Source organism: Homarus americanus, unplaced genomic scaffold (assembly GCF_018991925.1).
Source record: "Homarus americanus isolate GMGI-L3 unplaced genomic scaffold, GMGI_Hamer_2.0 scaffold50564, whole genome shotgun sequence".
NCBI classification, from domain to species: Eukaryota; Metazoa; Arthropoda; class Malacostraca; order Decapoda; family Nephropidae; genus Homarus; species Homarus americanus.
In genome coordinates, this window is record NW_024715014.1 from 3,415,966 (window position 1) to 3,438,339 (window position 22,374).

The window sequence follows — 22,374 nt, forward strand, 5'->3', positions numbered from 1 at the left end:
AGGGACCCAGTCAGGTCATGTGATTGACTAACGTTTGTAGGTTAGTTTAGTTTCACATGTTTCAGTTTGGCAGAGGCTACATGATAGTTGATGTACACATTGCATGATTGCAGAATGTGTTGAGCGGTGTACCAACAGACATGTTTATTGAGCACTGAATTTTTGTTGAGACAGTGGAACCAGAGGTGACATAATACTCATAAATTGAAATTAATATATTTTGACGATCTGGGGGAGTGTAGAACGTTTGGAATAATGTGAATGTGGTGGTCAGTGTTCGTTCAAGAAATGTGAAATGTTCTCGCTACCAGATTCCACACTGTAGGTGTTGAGCCATATTAGAATAATGTTTGTTTAATAGTGGCACATGTACCATTCTGCAGTGCTCACCCTATAACACAACCTAAACCTGTCTTATTTAAAAAAAAAATCAAGAATGAAATGTCACAACCAGTTTTCAATTTCATGAACTAGAGTTACAAAATTTTTCAGTTCTGTTGTTTTTGGTGAAAGAGGAATTGCAAAATGGCACCATTGCTGTTTTAAAGCTACCCAGTTGAAGGAACAGTATTTGTGTCACAAATCCATAAGTGCTAGCAAACTTTATTAATAACTAATATGAGGTTACAGACGAGTTCGACCAGGTTTTTAATGGTTTTTGAAATGTGTATCGTGGTACTGTACAGTATTGGTAAATTTAGGTCATGGCAAGAAAATTTTGTGCACTAAAACCTCTATGACTGAACTGCTTTGTGAAGTGCAAAGTGTACTGTACTGTACTTGGTAATAGTTTACATACTGTTATGTAACAAGAGTTTTGTTTTAAAAAGAATTGTACAGTATTACAGTACCTAATTAGGACAATATAAATTGATACAATGCATAAAGTGTCATATGATGTATCCATCTTGGCTGCTGCAATATCATCCAGTTGTTGTAAAACCAGCAGTTGAACCTACTGTAATTATATCTCACAAAACAAGAATATTTTTCTATGCCAGCTTTAATTGTTTAGTTTAGTATAGCAAAGTTTAAAGTTTAATTTAAAAAGTAAACTATTTTCATTTAGTTGTTCTTTTAGGATATGTATACAGTAATTGGCCATGTTATAAATTACCATTTACAGTACTAATGTGTATGGAAAAGTTACTACAAGGCCAAATGGTAATTTTTTTATTCATTTTTTTAAATATGAAACCGTATTAAAGTTTTGAGACCTTTATATATCAATAACATTTACAATAAGTACTCCTTAATACTGCTCATAAAGATATTTAAGAGATTTGCCAGGAGCTTAGAAACATGATGTAAAGATATTCATTCGTGTTGAGTACAGTACCAGACTGATGAACACGTGTCAAACACTTCAACCCTACAGTATAGTGTACTGTAACTAATATATTTCACCAGTACCTTAACATTCATGTAAAATTGTTAACCTTACACTATAATGGTGTACTGTACTTAAAATTTTTGAATTTGTGTTTTCTTGTGAAACACTTTAGTACCTGTACGCAGCGGTTCCCAACCTTTTTTGGCTGCGACCCTAAATTTCCCAAACAATACGGTGTCGTGACCCTTAGGCATATAATATATTATATAGCTTGAATGTTAAGCAAAAATTTTTTTGACTATGATAAGTACTATATTTTTAAAATTGTCTGAGGGCTCCTCGCGACCCAACTGAGGACACCCTGTGACCCTGATTTGGGTCGCGACCTGAGGTTGGGAACTGCTGTCCTGTAGTGATGCCACTGCTGTGCTATACGGCCATCATTAATACCCGTGTTTTGCTGAGTTATCCAGACACAGTATTAGAGTTTGTTAAATAAACAATTTATGGTGGGCCAACATCAATCATGGAAGTAAATTATTTAAAGAATTGTATGCACGAACTCTTGTTTTTGTTGTGTGCTTTATGGATGTTAATGGCGAAGTAGTAAAATTAATATTTTATCTAGTACCGGGAATTCCATGTAAATATTTGTTGCAGTGCTAATCGCATTCTCCTTGGAGTTTGCACAGGTGACTGTCTCGTGACAAGTGAACTACCGGGGTTTATATCAATGTGAATCCATATATTGATTTAGGGTTTCTCAGAGGGAGTAGTAGTCTTCTGTGGCACAGGTAATCCTTGTAGAACAATTTCATTAGACAGTTCGAAGTCTTAATAATGTGTATGTAACCAGGTACAGTAATTGCAGATTTGTAGAAGGTACTTTAATTTATAACTACAGAAGCTGCATAACTTGTCTGATGTGAGGAGGGAATTAGGTGTTGAAGGAGATGAAGTTTAATTCTTCATTGGAAAAATACTAAGTAGAAAACTTAGACCAGTACAGTACCCAAAATGTGCCCATGCAAACAATGGGGCCTCTCACCTCAAAAGATTGTAAATGTTTGCTACATTTGTAATATGCTTAGGACAGAGGTATGTACCTTTACGTATTTGCTGGAGACATGCATTTTACAAGTCCTTCCAGAAGTTTTAAGTACTTAACCTGTTCATAAATCTGTGAAATGAACGGTGCGGGCTAGCAGAATTACTAAGAGCTGCTGTCTTGTGTGAAGGTTTTATAAGTTGTCACCTTTTTTCGCCCCACATGTGTAAGGCAGGATTTCTTCTAAAATTTTTGTTGGGTATTCAATATTTTCAGTTGATCCGATTTTAATATTAACTGCTACAGGAAAGTTTGAAAGGGAGTTTGGGACTTTTTCCCAATAATATGGGACTTTTTCCCAATAATATCCATGTATGATAATTATTTTTATCTCTTGTTAAGAGTATTGTACATTAATTAATATTGACATACAGTATAGGGTATGTTCTCTCTTGTCTTACTATAGCACTACATTACTGTGAGTTTCATAGTGTAGCCATAGTGATTGCTTGTCACAATTTATTGGTAACTTGTAAGATGTGTACGATCTTAGTCACAAACTGATGTTAGAGACTATTGTGCCGAGTGATTTAACTGAAAGCTACATCATACCTTCTGTGTTAAACATTGGAGCTGTGATGGTTTGTAGTCAACTGCCTGCTTACTGCTTTGATGAAATGTAAATTTTTGGTGCTGTAATATGACTTGTCATGGTCACGGAAACTTAAAAACTTCTTGCATGTGCAAGATGGTTTATAGGTACCTGTATAGAGTTATGAGCTTTGATCAGTCATATTTACTGATTATGAATCATTTTTTGCAGTACTGCACCATTTTTATTTGGCTAGTACGTACTGGATTACCTTGTGCTTTATTTTATGCCTTTTTTTATGAAGTCGTGTTTTACTGACAGTAATCCAGTAAACTATACTTCCGGTATTCAAACAGCTAACATCCCTGAATTTCGTTTATTGTTAATTTTTTCAACTGTTGCATTTTGTAGTACGTACAGTACTGTACTGGTATATTCACTGTCAGATGCTTTTCATTATGGTATTTGTAACTTAGTACAGTACAGCTAGGTACACTTGTACAACGAGAGAATAATGCTGTATGTCCAGATATGTGATTTCTTTAAGTTGATTATCTTACTGATTAATGCTGCAGGATGTTTTGAGTAAAGAATAATTTACCGTGTGTCCAATCTGTTGGAATAACGAGTGTTTTGGTTCTTATCCACAGAGGTGAAAATGCAGGACACAGGGTGCTGTACTTAAAGGTGCAGTATATATTTTAAATTTTTATGTAATTGATGTTTACGTACTTCTGTAATCATCTTGTGGGGTAAGAATACAACATAGCATGGCTGTTGGAGAATGTTTGGGGTATGGTTATTAAAGGGATGTACAGTACAGAATAGTAATTGAACAAAAAAGAATCTGTATTGGTAAAGCAGTTAAAGAGGTTGCATGACCAAGGCTTTAATTGATATCTATCAAAGTAGCTGGTGCAGTGAAGCAGGCAGTGCGAGAATTTTGTCAACTTCAGTGTTTGTCATTAGTTTGACCAAAATAGTTTATAATTTAAGTACAGAAAAACAATTTACAGTACAGTACTGTATGCTACAGTATTGAGTTTTTTAAGTGAATGAAAGAAATTGTGACAAACAGGTAATTGCTGTAGGTAGCAGTAGTATTACTTTATCCCATTATGTGATACTTTGAGAAATTCTTTGGCCACTTCAGGTATTAAAGACACTAGCACAGAACAGTACAGTATACAGGGGGTCCCGGGTTAAGAATGGGTTTTGTTCCTGAGGGCGTTCATAAGTCAGAAATGTACATTAGTCTGAACACGTGCTATGTGCATACCATACTTACAGAACAATGATTAAAATCCCACTAGATCATAGCCTAAGTCCTTATATACAACTGAAATCACTTAATTTAAGAGAAAAGAAGAAATAGAATGACGAAATATAGTAATTGAAAGTAAAAAAAATAATTCATTGGGGTAAATAAAATACCCTGTACTGTAATTTTAAAGTTTAACCTCATTTATATTGGCGTGCATTCTTAAATGGAATTTAACTTCCTGGGGATTCATGGTGTTGGGACAGTACATCCTTTGTACCTTTAGTACTGTTTTCTTATTTGATTTCTGTGTTATTGCACACATTGAAATACAGTTTGTTGTGTATAGTGAAACTATTTACTAAGTTGGGAGTGTATGTGATCGCATCAAAGTGCAGCACCAAGGTTGTATCAGACACCAGCACTGGTGGTTTAGACTTCGCAGTTCTTGTTTTCAGAGATTATTGTGAAGAAAAAGAAATTCCATAATTGTGTTATATTTGTCTTGAGAGCTGTATCACTTACTTGGGTGTCTTGATGAGGTATATACAGTACAGTACTGTATAGTAATTATTCACCATTTTGGACATGTGGAGTACAGTATCTAATAGGAATAAATTTATAGATGTTCTTCCTGGCCCACATGAAGGAGGCATGAGAGCAGTTTAATCTTCAATATGAACTGTCAATTGTGCTTTTTTTTATGCTCCTACTACAGTACTGTTATAAAAGAACAAGTGGTTGTCAGTGCAGTGAGTGCTGGGAATTTTTATGCACAGTACAAGTACAGTATTGCATTCAAAAAATGGCTTTTATGGATACTTGAGATCATTACAGTAATTGTACATATTAAGATTGTTTTTTTTTTATGCATTTTTATGCCATGTGTGCGTTACTCAGACCTAATCTTGGGTCTTATGCAGGCAATTAGATTTTTAAGCGACTGGACTGTACTTGCATTCTTATGCTTAAGATTTAAGAGGTGTATAGCTTTTATACTGAGCTGTGTGTATTATGATTACTGTACAAGAGATTATGGTCAATTTGTCTGTAGGGTGTTATTATTGGTACTTACTGTGAAATGGATAGAAAGTAGGAAAAAATTGGTGTAGGTGTTGTGTAAAAACTATTTAAAGATAGCCATGTGAAGGCTCACTTTGGGTAAGTCTACATGACAACATAGGCCTCAATAAGTTACATCTGGGTCACCACTAATTAACTGGGTGGATAGAGTGGTTCAAGTGCAGTTACTGGTCAAAATCTTGGGTCTCGGCAGCTTTATGATGTAGATTTATCTTATATGGGAATTTTATACAAATTAAAATAATACCTGTACTGTAATCAGCAAAAGTAAATTGAAGTGGAAAAAATTGGGTGAGCACCCTGTAAGGCAGCTGACCAGTTCACGTGTCACATTCTGGTGGCTAGCCAAAACTTTTTCCCATTGCATCTTTGTGTTTACTGTAAAAAGTATTCGAGTTGTTTGTATACTGTACAGTATTAACTTTTTACAGTTGAATATTAAGATGGTTTGCAGCCAGCAGTTGTCTTTTTAGTACGGTACATAGCACCATGGCCACCAGGCAAAATGTCTTGTGCTTTTTGCTGCAGTTGATTTTTAAACTAAACATTGATTCAAGATAAGGATTAGGGTTGTTTTGCTCCACACATTTTCCTTTTTTTATCTGAAGATTTTTGTTGGGTAATTATTGTTGGTCTGAATTATTGGTACAGTATAGTTCATGAGGTGTTTCCTGGGAAAATGAATTGGCAATGAACTGGACCCTTTTCTATGTTTCCCCCATCTGTTACTTATGCTCGTGTTTTCATTAGCTGATGCTGAGGATATTCATAGCGGAACAGAAGTCACTGAAAATATTTATGACATTAAATAAATATGAAAGATCAGCTGCCCTACCATCTGTAGGTATAATGTTGGTTCACGTATTCCTGTTTGATGCTCTTTGTTTCCAGGGATGGATGGACATACATACTGTACTTGGAATGGATGTGAAAAATAAGTTAATTGTTCTCCTTTTTCTGCGACTGGGATTCTTTAGTGTTACAACTGCTTGGGCTTTACTCGCGCTAGATTCTGGTCCTCTTTTTACGGGAAATTATCGACTGTACTTGTATGTTTTCTAGTTTTTACCAGGTTTTCTTGTGTGATCAGTTCACCTTAATTACTTCTCTTTTATCTGTTGACTTGATGCTTGCTCAAATCCCTGCTGCAGCTGCCTCAACAACTACTGTACATTCTTTTGAGTTCAACCATGGTTGCAACATCATCTGGTTCACCTCCATCTTAAGTTTTTTGCATTTCCCAGTTAAAAGATTGTCTTTTGCTCTAGCTTTTTAAAATCTGTACTGCTTTATTTTTTTATCTTGTTCCAATAAAAATTTTGGAAGTATTGTTCACCTATATACAGTACCGTACAATACTGTATTACAGTGTTAACAACTGCTGCAGCTCCAGGGCTCAGTGATTTAACATTCATCTCAAAATCAAATGATCCATGATTGTATTTGTGGTTGGAGTGCAGCCTGACTTCCTTCTTGTACCTCAACCCTTGAATACCCATCAGTAGAGTGGGTACTGTACTGTACACTGTTGGGTACTGTGGCTGATGGTGGAAAAAACCCATAATGACTGAGCATTGTAAGGGATGTGGTAACCTGTTTGATGCCGAGTATTAAAAATGGCCAAACCCTGTCTGGCCTCCCTGTGACCTAGCAGGAATATACAGTACAGTGCTTTGTAGGCTTATGAGGTGAACAAATAAAACCAAGTACCGGTACACCAAAGAACTTGGTTAATTTGTATCTTGTACAAACAGTTTTAATTATTTTGTGCTGTTTGTTTATAAGAATAGTTAATTTGGAGAGACAGTATCATTCAGCATGGTCTTGTTCTTGGAGAACATATTTAAATTCTGCTTCCTCAAGAATCTGCAGTGTTTTAGATTTAATTTATAGAACCTGTCAATATCTGAGTGTGATTATGGGAGTTTAGGTGATCTATGTGTGTGCTCCTGCTACTCATACTGTCATTGTCTGAAGGCCTATTGCATCATATTGTTTGCTGAGAGAGACTGGGAATTTTTTAAATTAGGAAATTCGACCCAAATGATGACTTCCTTGAAGATACCAAATGATAGTAAGAAGGTATTAATAACATGCAAAAAGTTGAACTGTTACAAAAACTTGACAAGGGTGTTTCAACATACAGTACTGAACAGCATGAAGTTGGAAACTGCAAAATGAAGAGGCAGTGTAACAAGTCATTGAAATTCTGTGCTGACAGTGAAACAAACAAGGGGATTGCCAAGTGAAGGGGTTCCTATTTGTGATCTCTGTTGACAATTCGAGACAGTTACCAGTAAACCAGAATTTGAAAAGATGTCATACATTGCGTAATGGTGATACACACATACCCATAACCTCACACCTCATAGTAAAACACTTACCATGATTGGTTATATTTTATTACATATTCTTGCATTTATTTGTTCTGTATCTTTATACTTATTATTGATGAATACTGTACTGTACCTCTGATGTGCAAAAGTTCACTCCTGTATGTAAATATTAGTTAACTGCATACTGCTTGGTCCTAAGGTTTTCACTTCATATATATATATATATATATATATATATATATATATATATATATATATATATATATATATATGGGTGATAAAATTAGAGTATTGACAATTTATGTAAGGATTTTTTTATTGCATGTCATGTTTCATAAGCAAGGTAGATCCTAACAGAGTATGTGACTCTGTCTTCAGGGCTTGGTGGTCCAGGTGCGCGGGAGCCGTGGGACGGAAGGATTATGGCTGAACAGCAGTTCTGCCTACGGTGGAACAACTTCCAGGCCAATATTGTATCATCATTTGAAGCTCTACTAGATAGAGAAGAATTTGTAGACGTTACACTCACAGCAGAGGGAAAATCGTTGAAAGCACACAGGGTTCTCCTATCAGCATGCAGCCCATACTTCAGAGACTTGTTCCGGGTGAGTCTCTCACTGTCATAGTCTTGCAATTGATTTATAATATTTTCTTTTAACTTCAAGTTAGTGTAATATTGTTCAGTATTGTACTGTTTTTAAAGTTTATTTTCTTACTTCAGGTTCATATAATATTTTCACAGCAGTTTTTTTTTGGATAGTTCATGATTGCAAGATAGTTGAACATCATTTTTTAACAGTGCAAATTTTAACACTAATTTTGTTTTATGTTGTTTCCCCAGGATTTACCTGCCCATCAGCATCCAGTCATAGTGTTGCGTGATACAAGTTTTTTAGAGTTAAAATCCCTATTGAGCTTCATATACCATGGAGAAGTTAACGTATCTCAAGAAAGATTGGGGCTCCTTCTCAAAACAGCTGAGGCCCTCAGAATTAAAGGACTTGCTCAAGACAAGAGATCTAGTGATATTGAACAGGTAAGCAAAGCTTTTCATAATTATTTGAGGGTTTTAGTGTTCCTAATTATTTGAGGGATGATCTTTTCTGTTATTTATAATTTCTGGATAGGTTCCCAGGTCTTCTTTACCAGGAACATTCAATAGTCACATGTATTTTGTTTGATCTTGTCTAGACACGTGCAAAAAATTTATTAATAGAATGACTGAAACAAAAAGTAAAATGCTTGCCATCCTTTAACAGTAAATCATTTACTGTACTAAGTTCAGATATGAAGTGTTTCATACATAAATACTAAGGAAATCAAGAAACATTTGTAAGAGGCACTTACGAATAATTTTTCAAAGTATTGAATAAAGTTCAGAATGCAGGAGTGATGTGCTGTTAGATGAGAATTTTAGATTTAAATACTGTACTCAATACTTTTTGAAGGTGGTATGGTTAATATTATGGGCATAAAGTGGACCGTTCATGTAATTTTTGCCTTTGATCAAGTTCTTTCCTCGGTAAAAGTTGGAATAACTTAGTTATTCCATCTTATTCAAAATGGTTTACAATAACTATGCTTGCTAAATATCCAAGCCAACCTGGAAGATTGTGTTGAAAATTTTTATGCCGTCAGATTTTTGTGGGATTTTTATGAAGCTCACTGAATACATTACCAATCATGATCTACTCACTGCCTCAGGGAACTTAGACAAACTAGATCATAGTTAATTGTGTAGATATCATTGGCAACAAATATGGGCAGTCTCTTAATTATGAAAGTTACTTTCATGAACCCTGTTTGTAGGTCTATTTGTTTGCGAGTTGAGCTTTACTGTTATAACCCTTTCCTGTTCGTTCTTGACCTGAGCATACCTGATTTCTGTAAAGTCTTTCGTGTCTATTTGCATATTTTATGAGTGATTTCACCTCTTGCATAAGTGTTGCAATTGCTTCATAATTGCACCATTATCACCAGCACAGCTCTTTTGTTTCTTAGTCTAAAATGTTTAGAAAAAAGTATATTAAAGTAGCGGAAAACAGTGAGGCACGCCTTGCGGTTGCAAGGCAAGTAGTTAGGTCGTGTGTGCACAATTAACTGAAAAAAAAACATTGAATTAGCAGCGAGTAGGGGGTGTTGCAGTATATCAGTAAATCACAAAATGCCAGGCTGTGTACTGAAAATTTAGAACTTGTGAAATAATCATGGGATAATGCTATGGAGATATTTGTCAGTAAGTTGTTCATGAGGCTTGGGAGGGGGCATACACTAGGCAGTATGGGATCAGTTTAATTAGGACTTATAAATATTTGTAAAGTTTGAAGTGATCAGGAAGAACTATAAGCAGGATGAGTCTGACTTGTATACTGCACTAAGTGAAAGATGAGGGGAAGAGTCATTGTTTGTAATAATTGATTAGTTACTGAAGAAAGTTATATACTGTACTAATAAAACCATGTGGATAAAACCTTATGAGAGATAAACATGATGGAGGACTAGAAAACTGTCATAGTTATCCCACCATTTAGTGAGCATGGTGTAGAATGCTTCCTCATGACTCGCACGAGGTTAATATACTTTCCCTCATTCCTTTCAAGTCTCATACTGTACAACAATTGAGTGTGGTGAGGTTAAATGCTGGAAACTGATGAATGCATGCAGTATTTTGGGATGCACAGTATGTAAATGTGAATTAGTGAAAAATAAAAGTTCCCAGTATTGAGAATATTGTGAGCAATGTAAGTTAGAGGTAGAAATGGCAGCTGTTGACAGATTTATCATACTACTGTACCAGGATATGAAAGGAAATATGATTAAAAGCATCCACCATTACAGGAAAGAAAATACATAATGAAAAGTTGTATAGGCATTGAAATTTGTGTGCCTAAATGTCTTCATGTCTGTGTTTGGGAATTAAGATATATGGACTAGTTCATTGTCACATACTTTTGGGTCGGGTGAGGGATAAGGGTTGTTAGAATTAGTCTGTTAAATTTTGTAATTTGATTGTTGGAAGTGTATTTTGTGCAAGAATAATTACAGTATCTTGTGATACTGATGCGGCTGTGCACAAAATTTTATACCATTGTTCATGAACAAGAAAATGACCGACTTCTTTTTTCTGTCCTCAGTTTGGGAGCCTTACCAGTAGTCCTGAGAAGGAGCCAGAAGAGGGCCTGGACAGAGGGGAGCGCCGTGGAGGGGGTCCTGGGTCCCCTGCACTAAGTCTTGCCTTCTCTGGGGTGGGCGGGTCAGTCCTGGCCCCCGTCAATCCTCTCGTTCCCCTGGAGCCACCAAGCCACAAGCCACCACACCTTTTGCACTCACCACCAGCAAAGCGACGTAAACCCCTCCATTCACCACTTGGAGGGCCCCATATACCCACTCCACCACCACAACGAGATAATTCTATTTCACAAGTGCAACCTGTTACCTCCACTGCCTCACTTGATGATGATAAGTCTAGAGTTATCAACTTGACTATGGGTGCCTGCAACTCTGGCAGTGGAGGTTCACCATCCCCCAGGCTAGTACCCAAGACGGAGTTAAATTTATCTGAGGAGGATGGACCAGGTAGAGGCAGCAGTGGTGGTGGTGGGGGGGAGGGCAGTAGTGACCATGAGGTTGAGGAGCCACATGAAGATGACTCTGTAGACCATGATTTGTCTAATACCACGGCTCCAGACCTGCATGGACTGCCACAACACCTCTCAGCAGCAGTACAAAACTTTGTGCCATATGCAGCAGCAGCCGCAGCAGCAGCAGGATCCTCGCAGCTGGAGACCTTCCCGGGGCCATCAGGTGAGTACAGATTTCTGTGTTACCATCATCCGGGGTAATGTTGGTACAGGTAGTCTCAGTTTTTTATTAATTTTTTTTAGCTCAATACCGTAGTTAAAAAAATTTGGTAGTGATGTGAAAACATAAAAGAGACTTATTTTTAATCAAGTTAAAGATGTATGAGATGCTATCTCTGATGATGGTTCTTACTGTATTTATTAATTTACTGAACATTGGTGCTAACATAGCATGCTTATCTGAGAAGATATGATTTTGAAAATAACTCGAGAAATACAAGTGATTTAAGTCCCAGTGCCATCCCCCAAGTGACTCGTTTATCACAGCAACAAGTCTGTGGGTTAGGGTGCTTCTGTAGCCAATAGCGAGTGGGATTACAGTAATTCAGTAAAAAATTAGGCTTTTGAGTCACAACTCAATCCCTACAAGGAATCTTGAGAACCATGTCACCATTTGAGGTGAGCAATGACCTTGAATTGTAGGCTCAATCCTCCAGTTCCACACATGACTCCACACCTGGAAGGTTCACTGACTCTTGTACCTGTCCTGTGATGGAACTTAGAGATTAAAGTTGTGTCTGCCCTTATAGTACTTTAAATACATGTGTTGTAAGGTGGTTCAGTGACAGTTTACTTTGTTTTGTGTTAATTGAAAGGGTTTTATCGTTGTTTTCATTATTTTGCAAGTTGTATGAGTTGGCAGACAATCCAGTTTGAGGCAATTTTGTCTTTGTTGCTCTCATGTTGCAAGAGTTTAGATTTGCAAATACCTGGTATTTAATTGACCTGTTGTATGGTTGTGTGGAGCCTACACACCAGATACTGTACAATATCTGCTTGGGATTGTTACCCAATTTTATAGTGCGGTAACTCTGTGGTACAACAGTATTTTTTCCAGGCATGGTCTGCCCATAGGAATTGTATATCTGTAGACATGTGGCCTCAGAACACATGGTTTCCTCACTTCTGCAAACACTTGGTACTGTATTTCAAAATGAAGTTAATTTATAATACTGTACAGTAGATAGAGTACTGTCTTTTTAAACTAAACCAATGGAGGTTGTTGACCTACCCTCTCACCGTTGATTGGTCAATTCACATCTTTCTTTACTTGTCTTTTTATTATTGGTGTAGTCCCTATACTGTACAGGTACTGGGGTTATACATGAGGTTTGTAACATGCTGGAGACAACCACAAATTGTTAGCTTCCTGACATTTGTTGCTCTAACTGCTTTGATGTTTGTAGAATACCTGTGCTTGTAATGGATTACAGTACTTGAGTCAGTTGTTCTGGTCCTTAACTAGGTCAGGGTTCTGTATCTGACCTGATGCCCATTTGCCATTGAAAGTTCTGAATGTATCATGATTTGGAAGCATATGAGAGGGACTTTTTCCAGTCTGTTGCCTTCTGAAAGAGCTGTCAATTCAAACCATTTGGAAAGTGATATTAGAACATAAAGGGTGTGGGTCCAGCAGTCAACTAGAGAATACCTGTACTTGTTGGGACATTTGTGGTTAGCTTCATGTATGAATGGCAAATGTTTCATTCAAAGGACAAAAATCCTAAAGTCATCAGCTTTGATTCCTTTTCTCAAAGAGGCAATTGTATGAATTGCTTTCTTGAATAGGGTATGGGGTGTTAATTTTGATGGTATAAAGTGAAGGCCTCGGCCTTTGTAAACAAGGTCTTAGTTTCAGGCCTTGTAGAAAGGAGTATTCTAGCAGTCAGGTAGACCAATACATCGACTTAAAGGATGCTATTGATTATTTAGTCAATTACTTAGATGGTTGATATTTTTTAATGACTTTTGTGGTTGTCTTTATCCGCTGATCCTCTCATCCTCTTGTGAACAAGTAGAAAAGGGAGTTTTTTCTCCTTGACATGGGTGTATTGGTTCACTGGGTCCTCTGACCACAGGGGAATTAATTTTATTGTGGTGTTGGTAGTGTATTAGTCCAACCTAACATTACCAGATTCAGAGGAAGTTGAGGTGTTCCCTTAGTAAGTGGGTGGAGCAGTGTACAGTACTGTGCACATTCTGGTGTACTATTGTTGGGGTGAGGGTTAGAGTGAACTCCAATACTGTGGTGCATGTCACATATCACTTGGAGTACTTAGTGTCAACTCCCACTATTAGGTGTGTGTGTTGCTTGGCTGGGGGAGTTGTTTATAGATGAAGGATTAATTCTTGTACTCAACTGCATGACTTGGGTTCCTCCTTCCTTTGGGTAGCATGGTCATCCCAGTTGACGGTGAGGTGTGCACAGGCCAGTGTGATGTCATGAGTGTTTTCTGTCTCAAGTGGTGACATTTCTAAAGGTTCCTTTTTAGGGGGGACTTGGTTGTGATAGAAAAAAATATCTAATTAATGAATTGGTCACAGCCAATAATGTCTACTGGTGTACCTAGACTTGCTGTTATGATATAGCACTAAGGTCCTTTAGTACTGTAATGGCCATCGTACAAGGGAGGGGGGAATAAGAGACAGTCGTTTCCTATTAAAAGCATGAAGTCTTATAATAATCAGCAATAATCTGTACAGTATAACTAAAGGGGATGAAACTTGTTGTGAAGTTATTATTTTAAGAGTAAACAGAGTACAGTATACTATATAAAGCTAAGAATTATACACAGTTTTGGGGAAGAGATTTTTCCCCATGTTCTCTGAAATGTAAGGATTGTATTTAGTCATTCCTGTGTCCTTCTGTCTCTCCTTGTTCTATATGTCATGTCCAATCATTAATTTGTTAACCAATGGAGGAATTCAAATTAACCACTCGGAGTGTGTATGGCGATGAAAGGCCGAGTCGTAAAGTCACAAGTACCTGTAATTGTAAAGGTTAAGAGCATCGGTTGGCTTCATTCATAACTTATTGCTGTTAGTTGTTGTAAGCTGTGGCAGTACAGTATTGACACTAACACCATTTTCTTACTCAAACATGAAGACAAAAATATCTCAAGATCTATACGATCTGATTTTAAATGGCAGTTGTTTATTAAAAATTATTTGAACCAACCAAACTTCCTGAGCATAATGATGTGGGAAACTTTAGGTAGGTTTAATTTTGAATTACATGTTATACTTGATAAGTGTCATGTGACACTAAGAAATCAAGCCCAATGCTTTGGCAAATTCAAAACAAGGGTGCAAGTATGGACAAATGGGCCTGTGCAGTATAACATACCCGGTATATGCTAGGACAAACCAAACAGGGTGCTGTACAGTATCTGTAGCAAGTACAGTATGTACAGTAATTAAGTTTTCCCCCCAAATAATTAAATTTTCCAATGCACATTTCTGTGATTGTGAATTTTACATTCCGTAGAAACCTGTTCCTTGAGCTAGAATCTGTTTTGGTTAATTTCCGTACAAGGGGGTCCCCCAAGTTCGCGGGGGTTGGGTTCTCAAAATGGCAGCGAATCGCCAAATTTGTGAATAACTTTTGCAGACCTGGGGGGGGGGGGTTACATTTTTACTTGTGTACAAAGAAATGTATATTCCCTTTGTGTTTGCCCTTAGGACAATAATTTATTTTACCTGCAATAATAATAATAAACGGTTTATTAATAGAGTTGCAGCCGGTGGCTGAAAATATACAAACTTTCATTTGATTTAGACATAATGATATGCGTTGAATACATTTACAGGGCTGTACAGTACATAAATCAGGAGTTGTTTATTATTTTAACAATAGATGGGATGGTGCTGGTATTGTGTGTGTGTGTGTGCACAACACATACAAATAAATAATAATGGGAAATACTCTCACAAATAATAAAAAACAGTTTATTAAAAATGTGAGTCTACCCACAAGTCTGTGCTTTATTAATAAAGCATGGACTTAAGGGTAGACTCGCATTTTTAATAAATTTGTTTTTTTTATTATTTGTGAGAGTATTTCCCATTATTACTTATTTGTATGTGTTGTGCACACACACACACACACACACACATACATATATATTTACAATACGTACAGGTAAAGGAAATTACTGGCTCTAGATCGAAAGGCTCCTTGTCTCAGCCTCGAAAATGCTGGCAACTTTAAAACTACCCGCAGACATTCTTGGGTACATCCAGGGTGTCATCCGCGAATAATAGAGGACCACGGAATAAAAATCTGCAAACTTGGGGGGGGGGGGGCTGTACTGTGAATTTGAGTAAGCTCAGATGACTATACCGTATGGACAGGTTGAACGTCACACCACAGGTGTCAACTGACTGATTGGTGATAGTAACTCCTGGTCATTGCCCACTAGACTGGAGGAATATTGAAAAAATATATACCCTGTATGTATAAAAATAATAATATAAACTGATCTACAGTATGCCATCAAAGTTGAGGGCATAAAATAAACAAAAAATCACTGTGATGGCTTCTGGAAGCTGGGAATGGGACAACTGGCCGCCGCCATCTGGCCGCAGCCCAACTGGCCGCGGGAAACTCGCCGCGGCCGACTGGCCGCCGCGGACTGGGGGTAAACTGCAAACGCCTAATTTTGCGCTCTCAAGGCAGCTCCTTAAACCCCCACCAGCGAACGATTGATTCGCGAATGATTAAAAACAAGTCAATTCTGAATTCAACATACAAAAAAACAGTAAAACTATGTACTAAAAAATAAAATAAGAGAAAAAGATAATAGAACTGATTCTTGTATTCTGTATTCAGTCCTGAAGATGTAATATACGAAAGCGCTTGACACTTCGTATTTTCCTTTTCCTGGTGGTTATTCCTGCATATATATATATAATCATTCTGGATGTTTCTGAGACTCGCAACAAAACTATTATATTCCTCAATCATATTTCTATTAATAATCTGAGAATGGTCATAACCCAACCCTGTCTGTTCCCCCATCTATGACCTCATCCTGGGTTAATCCACTACCTGCGATTAGACCTGTCCTATGGCAATTTGTAATCCCTTCCCAGACCTCAGCTGACAGCTGAGGTCTTAATCCTTCAAAATCTGCTGCTCTAAAATAAAGAACATTTTTTTAATTCTCAGCGAATCTGTCACAGCGAGGGAAAGGAAAGTTTACAAGCGATGGATATATCTATATTTTTGACAAAGTCGGTGCTGATCAAGTCACAGAATTTTGGAGATGTGAAAAGAGGCGGCAGTGCAAAGCAAGAGTTCATGTAAAGGATGGAGAAATTGTCAAATTTATCAGTGTTCATTCACACGCAGCTGACGCAGCTCAAGTGGTAAAGCAAGAAACTATTACGAAGTTAAAATCTCGGGCTGCTGAAACGGTGGAACAAACTAATCAAGTTATCAACGAATGTGTAGGAAATCTGACACAAGCATGTCAAGGAGTCCTGCCCACTCACGGTGCTCTACGCAAACTTGTGCGAAGGAAAAGAAAGGAGGTCAGAGCATATCCTGCTAATCCTACTAATCTAGAAAACCAACAATAATTTTACTAACAACATAACTTTTCATAGATTTTTGCATATGTATCTTTTATTATTTTATTCCAATAAAGTACTTCATAAAGAAATTTTAATCCTCTTTTTTTTTATCACACTTTCATCAATTTTGTCAACAAAAAGTTCCATATGGCGGCCAGTCGGCCGCGGCGAGTTTCCCGCGGCCAGTTGGGCTGCGGCCAGATGGCGGCGGCCAGTTGTCCTAGACCCCACTGCCAGATTATTCTTCATCCTCATCTATGATTCCTCTAAGAGTCACTAGTTAGATCTTAAGGAAAGTCACTATCTTCACTTATATCATTGTTACTGTGCAGGGGAGGGTCATCCTTGTCTCCAGAAATGTAATGGTGTCAGTTTCCTCCTGTGTGGGGCACCACACACGAGCAGATGCTGTGCATATTGAATCGGTCATGGTCCATCCATTACTAATGAGCGAGAGGCCTACTGTCTGGGGAAGTTGCTTCTAGCCTCCATAAGGATGTTTAGCAAATAAATACAAAACATGGAGTAAAGTAATGTAGAACAGAAAAAGAAGTAAGTCTTCATCTACAACATTAGTGTAGATAGGATGTACAGTACAGTTTAGTACAGTACCTAGATGAAGCAGGTAGAGAAATACTTATTACAGTAGTCGTCACCTGACCTCACAGTTACTTGTCTTACTCTTCGTACATTGACATTAACTTGTTAAAAAACTATGTAGCTATAGTCGTCTTTAAGGTAAACTTAACACTACTCTAGGTCATGGTGTATCGATTGAAGGGGTAACTACTAAAAAGTTGTCATATTTTCCACATAAGACCCCCCCAACCACCACCAATGTGTTCATGGTTCACCCTGTTTGCACCACCATCATTGTGTATAAGAACAGCAGGATGCATTGTAGAACAAACACTTCATTGACAATAATAACGCTAGTATACTGTATTAAAACCATGATACAGGATACTGTATATGATTGTTTTAATATAATTTTGGAATCTTAACAAGTTTTTCTGTCAGAATGAGTGAGTAAGCAGTAGGGCATGGAATGTAAGTCTGGGAAAAACACAACTATACAGTAGGCACCTGTGTCCCAGTAATCAGAGAGACAACAAAGGGAGAGATAGAAAAAAAATAACCTGGTTCCATGAATTAACATACCTATACAGGTATTCAAAGCCTTGAGAAAATTATTAACATGATAAAAGGTGATAGGAATGCCAGTGTGAGTTGGAGATTACTGACAGAGACATCAGTTGATTAACTCCTGTAAAAGATACTCTTTCCTTGCTAATGTATTTTTAACACAAATCATACAATTCATATGTATACAGTAGTGTAGGAGAAGAAATGAAGTGAAAATTCATATAGAATAGGTAGTGCTGTAGTAGTTAGACGTAAATGATGTTAATGGTGACGAGGAATGATAGCAGGATGTGGTAAGCAGAGAGTAACCTTCCGTACGATTAGAAGTGTGAGTTAGACGGCACAGTAAAAGGCTATATTGTCATGTACTGTATACAAGCTCCGCTGACGTCAGTACCAGGACTTGGGGTAAAGCAGAGGAGTTCCATCCACTGTAGAAGAAAATGAGTAATGAACAAAAAAGAGCATGACGGTAAAGGAGGCAGTGGCAAGGAAGAAATATTGGAGTAAAGGGTTAGTCAAGGAGGTGGAGAGAGAAGTAAAAAGAGGAGGGAAAATAATTATAGATGTAGAAAAATACAGAGGGAAGAACATTTGTGGAAACAAAAGAGAAGGAGAAGAGGGAAGAAATGTAGGTACAGTAACTGAAGAGATGTGTCTGGTGATGGAGAAAGAAAGAGGGAAAACTGATGTGTAGGATGAAATACCAAGGAAGGAGATGAATATTTTCTACAAAGATAAGAATTAGGGGAAGGCATCGGGGAGTGGATGGTGTTAGGGCGGAAGTGTTAACCCTTTCCCGCTGATTGTTGCACTTTATTCTCAATACTACCAGATGAGAATATCAAATGGTATAGAAAACATGGAGAGTTACTTGAAGACTGAATGAAGGCAACTCATTTTAGTACATTTGTATGGCTGGAATAGCAAGCTAGTGAAAAGGAATGCAATAATGGAAGTGAAGTCAGTCTGCTTAGTACAGTATATTGTATGAGGAAAAGTGTATGGTATACAGTAATGGGTTAAGAGGTGAAGAATATGTTGGATTTAGGATAAGTAGGGGATGTGTGTGTGTTTAGTAGTGGAATTGTTCCCAAAAGAATTACCAGACATTGAAAATTTAACCTCATAGACTGAAGGAGACATTTCATATGGTGGATTGGTAGGTTCTTTAGGAGATGAGGATTTATAGAGGAAGACGAAAACTTCTTGGTGCTGTATGTATAAGAACAGTTAGGCATCTTTATGGGTGGTGATTAGGGGGTGGACTTCACATAGAGCTCCGAGGTGGGGTTGAGAGTGAGTTTGTGTTGTGTAATATTTCCCTGGGTGTTTTACCATAGGCAGGGTAGTACAATATGGAGAGAGGAGTGTGGGTGTCTGGGGCGGGAACATAGTTGATACTTGATCCTGGAATGTGTCTGCTGGTAGGTAATACTGTATGGTGTAATGTAGGACCTTTTGTGCTGGGGAGTAGGGAGTGTTGAAGTTTGATAGGATGTACAATAGAAGGAAATTAAAGGTAAGTGCCGTTCACAGAATGGGTAAACTTAGATAGAAATGGAGGAAAAGGTGATTTAAAATTTAGATTCATGGTGAAGAATGATGTACTACTAGCAGAGGTTTGGGAATTACAATGTTTAGATGTAGTGTAAAAAACTGCTGGAGTCAAGTCAGGGAAGTATTCATTGGAGGCTGTTTGTGTTCTGCATACTTATTTACCTTATATTTCTGATAGATGTAAACCCAATTTAAAAACAAGACTCGGCAAAAAAGCAGTGATAATATATACTGTATACAGTAATTGCAAACAAGAATAACAAGTGTCATAATACAAGTTGAGAGCCCCGCCTCTGTCAAGGGAATATCTCCTGCTCTGGTATAAATCATAATTGTCTGCACCGTTTCCTGAGAGTAATGTAGTTGTATTGATATGAAGCAAAGTTAATTTTATTGTGCAATTAACCATATAAAATTAGCCCGAACAAAAACTAGAGCAAAGATACTTTTATAATGTGCCTGTGGGTTTCAAATCCGAGATAATCAGTTTATATTCCCCCCCCCCCCTTTCCCATCACGATAGAATTAAAGCACATACTGTACTGCACTTCACTGTAAGGTGTCTGACATTTGCACCGGTAGTTGATGATGTCACTAGAGGGAATACATATAGATTGATTAGTCCCATCTATTTTCTGATATTTTAACATCCACTAAGTCCAACAAACCATTTTGAAGCAAATGCTCCAATGTTGTATAAGTTGTGTGAACAAGTGGTGATTTGTGAAACATCCTTTTACTGTGGCAAGTAAGAAGTGGTTATTTGTCACCACATGCTTCAACAAGTGGACAGAATAGTAAGGAGCATGTACAGTAATGATTAATATTTAACAAATTTGAAATTCTGAAACTAAAGGACTCAGATTTGCTGTGAGTACATTCCAGGAAAAACCAATGAAAATTTTGAGAAACAGACAATTTGTTTAAGTTTTATGATAATAGCTTCTACGACATTTGTACAGTATGCAGAAAGCTTTGTATATGACAAGAGATAAAGGCAGTTGATGAAGTGTTGTAGGAATGTTACAAGCAAAAACAGTGAAAGTAAGGTGATTGTATAGTTGTGGAAATGTGTTTCTACACTCCGTGGTAAATCGTGCCTCCAAATGGCACCGTTGCAGTAGTAATATCACTATTTATGAATGAATGGGCATTGGTCTTGTAACGGTGGGCGTGATTGGTGGAAATGTTTGCACTAGGTCATATGGGTTGACCGTTTGGAGACAGGTTACCACAGGAGGTGTAGGAACACATTTCCACAACTGTACCATGATGGATGATAAGTGAAAAGGCCAAAGACTTGAACAAGAAAAATAGTACAGTATTAAGGAATGCTGGTACTGTACTGTACAATATTCAGATGGTTGGCTAAGAAACTTTATAATTGTTTTGATGTATTATTTGGTGTGATACCATCAGTGGTGAGGAAAATTCAGCTGACTTGTGATAGTGTTGAGATTATAAAGGCACAGTTCAAAAAGTGTGGCAAAATAAATTAACTGTTGATCAAGTACAGTACAGTATATATTACAGACGAGACTTGACTGTTCTGACAGATGTTTTTCTCGTCTCTTGTGGCCCATAGTGAGAAAAGTGACCCTGCCGTGAGATTCATGTGAGACAAAGAAAAGGTGGCTGTTGTCCCTGTGCCAATACCTCTGGGTCACATAGATGCAAGTTATTAGGGGGGTAACTATGCTGTGTTATCCGACTTTTATTATGACTTATTTGTGGGTAGGGGGCTGTAACTATGCTCTGTTCCCCGACATTTTTTGACTGGGCTACAGTGCTTGAGGATTCCTTGAGGCCGGAAAATAGGTGTATGACTGTACGTTGGGGTAGAGGGAGACCACTTGTGTCATGACTGACTACCAGGGGTGTGGCACATTCAGGAGGGATAACGGAAAATAGGAAGGGTTAAAGAGGTACAGAGTGGTAGGGTGGGCCTGGTGGCACTTCTGTCATGGTTCGGTAGTTAAGATGAATAAATGGCATACAGTACAGTATTGATATTATAGGTTAGGTTAGGTGTCAGTTGGCCCAGGCTCGGTTAGGTTAGGTGAGATGAGGTGTCAGTTTCCCCCAGGTTGGGTTAGGTGTGGTGTCAGTTTGCCTAAGAAATTATAATAAAATTGAAGAAACATGATACTGTATCCCCAGAGTAGGGCGTCATGAAAGAAATGACGAGTCACCACAGGCAAATATTAAAAAGGAAAGTGAGAAGAATGGTTGTGCGAAAGCAAAGTTTGAGTAGGTGGCTTTTAAGCATTGAGGTAATCACAAGGTATTAACAAGAATAATTTGCTGTGTTGGAGGGAATGAGGAAGTACAAGATGCTGTGTTGGAGGGAATGAGGAAGTACAAGATGCTGTGTTGGAGGGAATGAGGAAGTACAAGATGCTGTGTTGGAGGGATTGAGGAAGTACAAGATGCTGTGTTGGAGGGATTGAGGAAGTACAAGATGCTGTGTTGGAGGGATTGGGGAAGTACAAGATGCTGTGTTGGAGGGATTGAGGAAGTACAAGATGCTGTGTTGGAGGGATTGAGGAAGTACAAGATGCTGTTGGAGGAATGAGGAAGTACAAGATGCTGTGTTGGAGATTACAAGATGCTGTGTTGGAGGGATGAGGAGAGTACAAGATGCTGTGTTGTTGTACAAGATGCTGTGTTGGAGGGATTGAGAAGTACAAGATGCTGTGTTGGAGGATTGAGGAAGTACAAGATGCTGTGTTGGAGGGAATGAGGAAGTACAAGATGCTGTGTTGGAGGGATTGAGGAAGTACAAGATGCTGTGTTG

General features: G+C 37.8%; 1 protein-coding gene across 7 annotated transcripts in view; it reads left to right on the top strand.

Annotated features, from left to right (window-relative positions):
* The window catches only part of LOC121853190 (protein tramtrack, beta isoform-like), a 36,508-nt gene extending 19,542 nt beyond the window's left edge, over positions 1 to 16,966 (top strand). For 4 of the 7 annotated variants that reach the window (XM_042347180.1, XM_042347186.1, XM_042347174.1 and 1 more), the window contains exons 2-5: positions 8,032 to 8,258; positions 8,495 to 8,689; positions 10,788 to 11,457; positions 16,465 to 16,966. In XM_042347180.1, the coding sequence (XP_042203114.1) occupies positions 8,032 to 8,258; positions 8,495 to 8,689; positions 10,788 to 11,457; positions 16,465 to 16,877 (1,505 nt within the window). In that variant the 3' untranslated portion in view covers positions 16,878 to 16,966. Of the gene's footprint in view, positions 1 to 3,623; positions 3,661 to 8,031; positions 8,259 to 8,494; positions 8,690 to 10,787; positions 11,458 to 16,464 lie in introns of all 7 variants that reach the window. The other 3 variants (XM_042347209.1, XM_042347194.1, XM_042347201.1) reach the window with 1 other exon arrangement.
* Positions 16,967 to 22,374: the final 5,408 nt, after the last annotated feature.